This window comes from Dipodomys spectabilis, unplaced genomic scaffold, assembly GCF_019054845.1.
Source record: "Dipodomys spectabilis isolate Male_0828 unplaced genomic scaffold, ASM1905484v1 ptg000089l, whole genome shotgun sequence".
Taxonomy (NCBI): Eukaryota; Metazoa; Chordata; class Mammalia; order Rodentia; family Heteromyidae; genus Dipodomys; species Dipodomys spectabilis.
Window position 1 is genome coordinate 18,371,902 of NW_024870766.1, and position 12,015 is coordinate 18,383,916.

A 12,015-nucleotide genomic window follows, 5' to 3' on the forward strand; every position below is an offset into this window, starting at 1 on the left:
ATTAGTCATTAAGAAAGTACAAATCGGTCTGGGAAGGTGTCTCAGTGGAAGAGTGCTTGCCTTGCATGTACGAGGCCCTGGGTTTGATTCCTTAGCACCACATAAGCAGTAAAAGCTGGAAGTGGCGCTGTGGCTCAAGTGGTAGAGTGCTAGCCTTGAACTGAAGAGCTGAGGGACAGCGCCCAGGCCCAGAGTTCAGGCTCCACAATCGGCAAAAAAACAAAACAACAACAAAAAAGAAAGTACACATGAACACTACAGTGAAATACCACTTTATCTCCATTAAGATAGTTATCGTTGAAAAATAAAGAAAGAAAAGAAAATAACACTGGTGAGGATGTGAAGAAATTAGAACCCTCTTACATTGCTAGTTGAAAAGTATAATGGTTCAGCTGCTGTGGAAAGTGGCTGTTAGTTCTTCAGAAAGTTAAATGGAGCTCAGGTATGGTACCACACACCTGAAAGAATTGAGAACTAGTACATGTATAGCAATGTTCATAACAGCACTATTCCTGAGACAGAGGGGAAATAACTTGTCTATTAACACAATGAATAAGCATTGTGGGATTTATATATGTTATTCCTTAGTTTGAAAAAGTATTCAAGTATGATACATGCTCCAAATGGGATGAATTTTGTAAACAGTATGATAAATCACACAGAAAGTCACTTTTATGATTGTATTGTATTGAAGTATTCAGAATAGATAACTATGGAAAGAAGAAAACAGATTGTTGGTTTCCAAGAGGAAGGTGGCAAGTTCCTGCTTAGTAGTGGGAATATGTGTTTAAGGTTTTCTTCTGGTGTGATGAAAACATTGTAACTATGTTGAGGTGGTGGTAATAGAGCTGTGGTTCTATTAATTGTTCACTTTTTGAGCTAATTAATACTATGTAAATTTTATCTCACCATAAAAATGTACTTCTTTCCCACCACTTCTTTTTAATATTATACTGGAAATCCAAACTAACACAGCTAGGAAAAGGAATAAAGGTTGTACTAAGGAAGGAAGAAACACTGTCCTTGTTCATAAACAACATGATTATCTAAGTAGAAAATCTTGGGCTGGGAAGGTGGCTCAGTGGTAGAGTGTTTGCTTTGCATGCATGAGGCCCTGGGCCTCACAGCACTGCATAAGCAGAAAAAGCTGGAAGTGGTGTTTTGGCTCAAGTGGTAGAGTGCTAGTCTTGAGCTAAAGAGCTCATGGACAGTGTCAAGAACCAGAGTTCAGGCCCCACAACCAACAAAAAAAAAAAAAAAGAAAGAAAAAAAGAAAAAGAAAACGTTAAAGAATTGACAAAAAGATTCCCAGAGCTAATAAGTGATTATAGTAAGGTTACAGGTTAATATATTAAAAAGTCATTCATTTTCAAATATATCAACAACAAATAAGCAGAATTTGAAAGTAAAATCACATATCATTTACATTATCCATCTTTAAAAGAAATACATATATACATATCTACAGAGATACAGCTGTATAGCTATCTATATCTGTATCATAGATATATTTATATAGGTATATCTATAGATATCTATATCCATAGCTATAGATAAACATCTATATATATCTCTAGATGTAGATATACAGATATATCTATATATGTATTTTATTTAAATGAGGGGTAATATCTATATAGATAGATATATAAACTTACAGGTTGAGAATTGCAAAACTGATTGAAAACAAAAACAAATGAACTAAATATGGAGAGATATCCCATGATAATATGTAGAATCATCCACTATTGTCAAGATGTAAATTCTTCCCAATTAGATCTGTAGATTCACTGCAATGACAATGAAGGTCCCAGCAAGTTACTTTGTAGATAGCAACACACTGATTCTAAAACTTACATATGGAACAGATAAATCTGGAGAGACAAAAGGCCCAGAATAGTCAGCACAATACTGAAGAAAAGTGCGAGGATTGGTACTGATTTGAATACGGAATGTGAAAGTATGCTAATTGAGACACTGTGATAATGACAGAAGTATGTAAATCTCTCCGTAGAACAGTCTCAGGCAGCTCCACAAACATAAATCAATCTCTGAAAAAGCAACAAACATCCTGTTTTTAACAAACAGTGCAGGAACAACTGAACATCACTCCAAAAAATGAATCTAGACATATCTTATTACACCCCCCCCCCCACACACACACAGCCAAATCAACTCAACGTCTTAAAGATCTAAGTGTAAGATACATAAAATGCCCCGAGGACAGTACAGGAGAGAAATCTAGATGATTTGGGATTTGGTGATGAGTTTTTTTATTTTAGTTTGACACCAGAGACACAATCCATCATCAACAGAATGAAGAAACAATAAGAGACAGGGAGAAAATACTTGGGAAGGAGACATAAAAAACAAAACAAAACTAAGAACTTAGAGAGAAAACTCTAGTTAAAAACACAGACCAAAGACCTTAACAGATACTTCATTGAAGACGAGGAGCTAAACAGATGAAAAGATGCTTCACATAATGTATCTTTGAGGAAAGGATAATTAAAATAACAATGAGATATCCTATACCCCCTATTAGAATTATGGCTAAAATTTCAAACTGACCTTACCAGGTCTTCGCATTGTGCTAAAATCAGGCAGCATCAACTCTGTGGTCTCACTGCTGGCAGAATTTGCTGCCACGGACTTCCGTGGGACGAGTGAGAGTCCCAACCTTTAAACAGTTGCCTAGTTGTTTAGAATATGAATATGCCAGAATATATTTATCCAATGCCCAGTTATGTAAACATTAGTTTTATTTCCAATCTTTTGTAGTTAGGGGGATACAGTGAAGGGTACTGGCACATGTGTCCTTTTTCAGCTTTCTATAGAAGAACTCCCTAAAAAAGGAGTAGTGGGGGGAAGGTGTGCACATTTGAAATCTTACTACTCCTTGTTCAGTTGCTTTCTGTAGTTGGTTCCATTTTACCTTCTCCTCAGAAGCTTGTGTGATCTTCCTTGTAGTATGCTGTTTGGACATTTGTATCTTTTAATCAGACAAATGAAAAATGGTTTGTCATTTTCAATCTTACATCTTGCAGATTTTTAAGATATTCTGAAGCTTTGCAAATCTTTTGTCTTTAATGTTCTAAAAATAGTTCTTTTAGTATGGGGTGTTTGTTCATCAGTTGTGAAGGGCACTTTATATGCCCTTTCAATCAGAATACTATTCTTTGGTCTTAGTGCATCAATTCCAGCTCTCTTCGTTTCTTTCCTTTCTGTTTTCCATTATTTCAGTTTCTAGAACTCTTGTCTGTTCATCTCTCTATTCATTTTCTTTGTGGTTTTGTTTTTACTTTGTCTTCTTTTATTAAAAAACTATCAGTAATGGTGCATATATTCCACTTTCACTTGTCAACCCCATAGTGTCCAACACCAAGAGAAAATTCTACTGCCAATGTGGTCTTGAGTGGTAAAGTTGCCAATGATGTAACATGCCATCAGTGTAGCTGTGAACCTCTGATGGGGGTGTCAGTAGTGCCCTGTGTGCTTGTGAACCTAAAACTACTCTTTTAAGTAATTTTTTTTGGGGGGTACAGTCATAAGGTCTGAACTCGGGACCTGGGTGCTGTCCCTTAGCATTTTTGCTCAAGGATAGCACTCTACCAGCTTGAGCCATAGCTCCACTTTTGACTTCTTTGGTGTTTAATTGGAGACAAGAGTCTGTCAGACTATCCTGCCTGGTCTGTCTTTGAACCATGATCCTCAGATCTTAGCCTTCTGGTAGCTAGGATGACAGGTGTGAGCGAGCCACCAGCACTCAGCAAAACACTATTCTAAGTAAAAAATTTTAAGGGAAACATTTGTTCAAAACTCAGTCCCACAAAAATTTTGGAAATCATGTTAAATTTCCAAGCTACCCCATTTTCTAAATTCTCTGTGTGTGTGTGTGTGTGTGTGTGTGTGTGTGTGTGTGTGTGTGTGAGAGAGAGAGAGAGAGAGAGAGAGAGAGAGAGAGAGAGAGAGAGAGAGAGAAGTGGCAGAAAGAGACAGATGGATATAGCTTCTTGAATATCTCCAAGTGCACTAGTAGAAATTTCTAGAAGATCTTTTTCTGTACCTGACATCTCCATCTCTTATGGTGTTTGCCTGTTTATCTTAGTCTTATAGGCTGCCAGAGGGGCAACAAAAAGCTGCTTTGGAGCTCTGCCCGCTGGTGCACTGCTGGGACAGAGCTGGCAGGGAGCCGCTGTTAGGCTGGGAAGCCTCACTTCCTGCAGGTGGAAGCGTACTGTTGGGCACCCGCACTTACTGTGTCTCTTCTGATTCCCTGATTTGTTTCCTTTCTCTTTGACCTCTTGCTTCTGAAGAGTTGTATACACACTTGGACACTAGGTGTGTTCAGGGTAGAGGGATTTTTGAAGGAGCTGTCAACCCATCCCTGTGTGACTATATCATTTCATTTGTTCTGGGCTTTGAGTTCAGTCCCATCCTGAGGAGCAGCATACTTCTTAGTCTAGAGCCTTCCGCTGCTAAGCAAGGCATGTTGGCCTCTCCACCGGCCCCTGCCGCCTTTGCGTCACCTCTGCTCTGGAACTCTCGTCTAGCACTGCCTCCTCCCACATGCTCTGCTGTGGGGCTCCTGTCTTCAACCTCTTGTACTGAAATGGAGATTCAAAAGGAGAAGAATCACATGGTATCTCACTCTCTTTACCCAAAAGACTGCTTCAAATTGTATTTTCCACTTGACACCTCCACCCCAATCTGTTATCCATTCCTTATTTTGTGTCTAGTCATTGATGTTTGACCTGGCCAGTGATTTTGTAATCGTAGAGAGCTCAGGACTTACGAGTGGTGGAATTCGCAACCCTGCAAGCCCTGACTTAGCCGTTCCTGTTGCGTGCTGCTGTTTCTTCATCTCCTCTCTCAAGTCTGTTCGGAGGTCACAATTCTGCCTGTTTTGGACAGAGGAAAAATTTCTTTCATCTCGGTTTATTCTCACGAGCTGAACTTTATCCTTAAGTTTTGTCACCCACACTTAAGCAGAATAAAAATTTTATATCATTGAAATGGTTGTGGAATATAGTTTAGATGTTTCTGACAGATCTGCCCTGGAGAGGTAGGTGGTTGCTTTTTGGCGAAAATCTTCATGACAAAGAATAGTGACAGAATATTTGCCAGTCATTTTTTGTTTGGCTCCCTTCTTCTCTCCTTTTTTCCCTTCCTCCATCTCTCCTTCCCTCCCTAGCATATATTACTTGTACAAGGAGGATTTCCTTGTGATATTTCCACACATGTATTCATTGTCTCCTGATTAACTTCACCTTTGGACCATAGTCATCTTTATTTACCCTAATTGTAGCTAGTACTGCTAATATTCCTCTGTACCTCAACAGAGACTGTTGTACTTTCTTGTTAGGTATATTTGGTTTTACTGTGTAATAATTGCACCAAGGGATTTCACCATATTTCAGACATACATATATTTTTCTCAGAATAACCTCTATATTTGCTGTCTCTTTCCCTGTCCCCAAACCCCTATTGATCAACAACTTTCACTGAGATTTCTTATGACATCTTCATATTTAGTTGCACTGTATTTAAAAATTATTCACCCTACATCAATCTTTTCATCCCTCCTTCCCCTCATCCATTTAAACAATCCCAGAACTAGGAGTCATGTTCTATATATGTATGTGTATGTATGTATGTATTATACATACATGTCCATGAATATGTATGTCTTTTAGGATTAGCTTCCACATATGAGTTAAAACATATGATTTTGCTTTTTTAAGTTTGGTTTATCTCCTTCATTCATTGCTTTTGTTATTTTTCTATTTTGTTCTATTTTGTTTTGTGTGTGGACCCCCTCTACTCCCCAAAAGTAATACTGGACTCCAGATCTAAATTCATCAGGTATTTAAATAATTTCTACAAAATTTCTAGGAAAAACTAATGAGGAACTTTAAAAATGAATATAATACAAAGAAATTTGAAATCATTCTTTTCCATCCTTCTTGTTTTTAGTTGCTAAGATTATATTTCATAAGTTATGTGGTGGTTGAGTGATTCATTTTCATTTTAAAATGGTGATGGTTGCAAATGTTCTGAAATAGAGTAATTATAATTACTTTTATTCAAATACTGAATATGAGAATAAATATATAATCATCTCATTTGTCAGTGGTTAGGAAGACCGCACTGTGCATACACAAGACTTAATGGCAGTTATATTTCATTTCCTTGAGATCTTCCACAGAACCATAAAGGCTATTATGGTTACTTAAGAAAACATGTTTTAGATACACATAAAAATTGTATCTTCTCTTTTCAAAAAATAGGAACAGATGTCTCAAGTATTAGATGCCATGTTTGAAAAGTTGGTCAAAGAGGGAGAACATGTGATTGATCAAGGTGATGATGGGGACAACTTTTACGTAATTGATAGGTAAGTTTTGTCCACCCTCACTACTGGCTTTACAGGCGCTTTTGTGTATGATCTTCGTGGTTACAAGTACTGTCAATCTGATCTCTGCTGTTGCTTCTTACTCTTAATGCTACATAACAGGCACTGTAAATATATTGTGAATACAGGTGGTAAGACCAGACTGGATCTTGCAAAGAGGCGTAGTTTATTTAAAAAAAAAAAAAAAAGCTGCGGTCTGGGTTAGTCTATTAATCCCAGTTATTAAGATGAGCCTCCTCATTTGCCAACTTCTGCTTGAACTTGAAAGCCAAAGTGAGATATAACACTAGAATATTGTCCCAGTAGAACTCAATCTGTGCATTCATCCTTTTCAAAGCTCGTGCTTAAAAGAGCTCATATATTTCAGAGGGTCTCAAGGAAAAAGCCAGTCAGTTCCCCTCCTGCTTCGGCCTCATCCCATGTCAGCAGTGTGAGCAGTTTGTTATTATATTTTATATCATATTTATATTGTATTATTAAATTTGTCTTGTAAAGTCTAGAAATCTTATTAAATGGCACACAAATCATATTGAAAATCTAATTTCAGGAAACTTCCATTATACTTTAATTCATCAAGAACAATGTGTCTTTTCTAATCAATAGATGAGTTCTAAAACAGAACAGGGAGTACTATACACTGAGGATTTATTCTTAATGTAATTGAGAGTTGTGATTTGGGTTATTAACAACTTTCATCAATGCAGCAGCTAAAATTTCACCCAGATGTTTGTGTTTAATTGTAGGGAACCAGATATGATACCATATTACACTTGTTAAGTGGGTATTTTTGAATAAAAATCTGTGTTAAATAAATAGTATATTCTCTTTCAGTTAGACTCTACCCATAGGTACACAGAAGTGACAAGACCTGGTTAAGGCCACCCAGACAGTCAGTGTAGAGCTCACCTCTTAGTCCAAGTCTCCTAGCATCCAGTCAGGCTCTGTCCATGGTAATACACTGCCTGAGGCTTCCCATGATCAAAGAAGACATCTATATAAAAAGCAGCGCAGGGTATTCTAATAGACTTTAGACTGACAACGTTTTAGCTCAACTTTTTTTTAAAAATTACTTTGTGTATTAGTTTTGTGAACAAAATGACATGTTTTATTCTATTCAAAGTGGTCAATGTAGAAAACCATTTCAATGCAAAAATGTAAGTATGTAAAATGGAAGAATTAATTTAATCTGTACTTGAAAAATAACTATTGGACAAAGTCTAGGTAGCAGCCTTGAAATAGTCAATCTATGAATTATATTAAAAGCCCATACTTTGCCTCTTTATTCATGACTCTCGTGTCTGCAGGCTTCTGCTGTGTTTCTTTACCATTCCTAATCCCTGTCTAGTCCTCAAACCTACTCCTTTTTTTGGCTGCCACCTCTTCTGTCTGATAGGTTTAGCTCTTGTCTACCAGTACTCAGACCTGTGAGTGATCTTTTTGTAAGAGAGATAGTTATACAAGCATATGGCCTAGGAAAGCTGGACTGTAGTTACAAGCAGAATCTTTTGTGTGTGTGTCGGTCATGGGGCTTGAACTCTGGGCTTGGGCACTGTCCCTCAGCTTTACAGCTCAAGGCAAGCGCTCTACCACTTGAGCCACAGCATCACTTCCGGTTTTCTGGTAGTTTATTGGAGATAGGAATCTCATGGACTTTCCTGCCCTGGCTGGATTTGAACCATGATCCTTAGATCTCAGCCTCTTAAGTAGCTAGGATTACAGATGTGAGCCACCAGTGCCTGGCCAGAGTTATTTTTGCCTAGAAGAAAACCCAAAATATAAGTATAGAAAACTATTTAAAAAAAAACAAACAGGGTCAGACATTCTGGGTCTAAGGTAAAGGGTTAGAGAATAAATATTTAGGTCTTGTGGTCCTGCCTATAGGGCTCTGTTGCAGCAATTATTCAATTGTGTGTTTGTAGCTAACACCAGTCACAGAAAATGCATAAAGCCACACATTTATTTAATACTCCAACAGAACTTTATTTACAGATGCAAGCATCTAGGATGGGGTCCAGCCCATGTCCCTAGTGAGTTATCTGGAGTGGTGACTAATTGAGTTGTTACAGCTTTATTCTCTTAAAAAAAGCCATTTTCTGTCTTCACAAAGATAAAACATGTTCACTTTAGAAACATCGGCACCTACATTACATGGTAAATATCCTTTTAGTCCCTCATTGTTCTTATTGTATTCCTTCAGAAGACTTCCTCTTTGGTTGTAGCCTCAGATTTTCATCCTTTATTTGACCTTAAATTGTGATCGATTAGTTCCATTTTCCCCAGCAGAGCACGCATGCCCCTCCTCTAGCCTAGTTGGTGTTCTCCACAGATCTACACATCCCCAGCCTTTTATTACTTGCTAGCAGTGGGGAGGGATAGGCTCTTCTCTGAAATAATGCTCCATTGTAATTAGATTTTGCTTGAATTTCTTTTGCCTCTAATTTCTATATGTCCAACAGAGGAACATTTGATATTTATGTAAAATGTGATGGTGTTGGAAGATGTGTTGGTAACTATGATAATCGTGGGAGTTTTGGTGAACTGGCCTTAATGTACAATACACCCAGAGCAGCTACAATCACGGCTACCTCTCCCGGTGCTCTGTGGGGTTTGGTGAGTATATGTTAATTTGATCTGAATCTCATTATTTATAAGAACCATTATGACAATACACATGTAGATAGTGAATTTACTTGTAATATGTAGATTTATTTGGAAACATCAGTCATTAGGGAATTTATTAAGCAACTGATAGATGCTGAACATTTGGTCGCTAAGACTTTGCTAAGTCCAAGTTTTCATAGCCTTTCATCCAATCAAGAGCATGGGATCTCTTGACCCTGGGGTATGAGGCCAGATCCAAAATGTTCCTTATCCACTCTTTAAAACCACACACTCAGGCTGGGTGGTAGCTCATGCCTGTAATCCTACTCAGGAGGCTTGAGATCTGAGGATTGTAGTTTGAAGCCAGCCCAGGCAGGAAAGTCTGTGAGACATTTCCAATTAAGTTCCCAAAGAAGCCAGAAACGGAATTGTGACTCAAGTGGTAGAGCAAAATAACCTCAGGGACAGTGCCCAGGCCCTAAGTTCAAGCCTCAGAACCAGCACAAAACAAACAGAAGTCCTACAAATCCTGCATGGCAGTTTCTCAGGTAGTTCTCTGAAGTCAGTATTATAATCTGATGAATAGTCCACCTCACAACATGGTCCTGTGGTAGTAGCCTCTGGGAACTGGTTAGAAATGCACATTCTGGAGCCCCACTGCTGATTCTAGCCTATGGATTGGAAATTAGAGGTGAGGCTCAGCAGTCTGTACTTGAGGAAGCCCTCCAGGTGAGTCTGCATGCTAGAGTTTGAGAAACCACTAGAAACTGATTCTCTGAGTGGTATCAATTGATTGGTAACAGCTTTATATTTAACAGTTGTGCATACGTAAACAATACTTGGTACTAGGCTTCTTACTTGACTCTATGTCCGAATTACTTGCAGTATTTTTTTAATCCTCTTGCTTGGATCCATGACAGACTAATTTTATCAGAATCTCTGGCAGTGAGACCTAGATATTAATCTGAAAACCCAAAAGCTGATGTGCTCTAAAATCCAAAACTTTTTGAGCACTGACATGCCTCCATAACTGACCTCAGGTAACAGGTTATCATCATAGACACAGATGCATTACAAATACTATATAAAATTACAATACATGTTGTGATTTTGTATTGTAATAACATGGTATAAAAGAATACATACTGTAACATGTATAATAGTGTAGGCAAGATGTACAGGATATATGTGAAACAAATGGATTTTGTGTTTAGACTTGGGTCTCATACTTCAGGTGACTCATTATGTAAATGTAAATATTCCTTTATCTGAGAAAAAAATCTCAAATCCAAAACCATTACTTGACTCAAGCTTTTCATATAAGGGATGCTCAATCTATACCTTTAAATACGTTTCTTAATTGTAGTGTTTCTATATGACTTAAAATTTGGTTTGAAGACAATGATTAAAGACATATGGCCAATGGGGGTGGGGAAAGAGGTTCTTTTCATATACAATAGCACAGTGCAAAGATTAATATGTTGCTAAGTCTTCTGGAAGGCTGTATTATGGATAGCGATTCTCAACTTCCATAAGCTTGTAGATCCCCTGGGAATCTTGTAGACTCAAGGTGAGGCCTGTGATCTGCTTTTCTCATCAGCTTCTAGGAGCTGCCTGGTGTTTGCAGTACATATGGTTGAAAACAGCCTACCCTGTAGTTTTGGTGTATGTTTCTTAGGTTATTTTTCCTAAATCACTTAGTAGAAGAAGTTGAACTGAATAGGAAGTTTGTTTAACTATCTCATTTCTAAGGACTGCGGTGTTACAGAAGTTACATATTATTCAACTCAGCATTTGACTCAGAAGTAGATTGAGCTGATAAAAATATCTCTTGATCTGAGAAACAAGATGTTTTACATTTGTTTTTTTTTTTTATTAGAACCAGGCAGTTATTTAAAACATGATGAGTCACTTTTTTAAGTTGTAGGGGGAAAAAATGGAGCTGTTTTAGGTGGAAGGCAGCTCCTCAATCTGAAGTGTTTTTAAGGACTCTTGAAGATCTGAACACCCAAACTAGCAAAGAAAAAACATATGTGAGCAGACCTGGGTTTATAAAAAGTGTTTACCCAGATAAATCTAGTATCTACCATGATCTGTACTGTTAAGCAAGGTACAACTTAAAAATGTAGTCATTCCAATGGGGTTGCCAGTCTGGATTCGATTGTCTCACACCAAGGAGACCTTTCTCATACAAGATCAATTATTTTCAGATTGGCCTCTTTGAATGTTGACAGTTTCTACCCTTGTTGAAACTTTTAGTTAGCCACTAAATAACCCAGGATTTCCCACAGTATATAATACTTATGTTTCTAAGAAACAGTTACAGAGATTTTTGGGAATCTGTACATGTCATTAGAGTTTATAAAAGAAGGCTGTGTATGATATCACTGTGGGGTACATGTATAAGTGCAATAGCTTTTAAAAACAGTAATACCAATTAGAGATAATTCTGTAGTATTTCAAGCCAGCTTTTAAAAGCAACTTGCCTAACTAATCTCTTCTCAGGGAAAGTTGAGTAGGAATGAAAACTTTAAGGTCAACAAACTGGATCTCTGCCATGAAAGTGCAGGTGTAAAGATAAGCAACTCCCAAAAGTCCTTTATTTAATAATCTCACTCTGTAAATAACACTTGGTTACTGTTAGCTGTGAGAAGTTTGCTGGTCTACATGACTGAGCTCAACATTCAGAGGTTATTATTGAAATGACAATGATTAAAGCTTTGAAATTGGACTGAGTTTTTTGTTTGTGTTTACAGCAGGTACAAAGAGGTGAGCCATTAATAATAGAAAATTATTCCTGAGAGATAGAACTCATATTCTATCATGCAGACTTGGGTCTTCTCTATTTTGCAGCCAGCTCTGTCCTAAGATGGTCTTGGTTCTCTTATGTGTAAGAATCACTTGGGAACTTTTATAGGATATAGATTCTTAAGCTAGACATGGAATCTGAGAAATTACTACTACAGCAGATTTTGATGCAGAGTGAGGCTTGGAAATAA

At 37.6% G+C, this 12,015-nt stretch overlaps 1 protein-coding gene across 1 annotated transcript in view; it reads left to right on the forward strand.

Annotated features, from left to right (window-relative positions):
- Prkar2b (protein kinase cAMP-dependent type II regulatory subunit beta) overlaps positions 1–12,015 on the forward strand; it is an 85,372-nt gene that overhangs the window by 61,719 nt on the left and 11,638 nt on the right. Inside the window, exons 5-6 of the mRNA XM_042684728.1 lie at positions 6,291–6,397; positions 8,872–9,025. Of these exons, the coding sequence (XP_042540662.1) occupies positions 6,291–6,397; positions 8,872–9,025 (261 nt within the window). The remainder of the gene's footprint in view (positions 1–6,290; positions 6,398–8,871; positions 9,026–12,015) is intronic.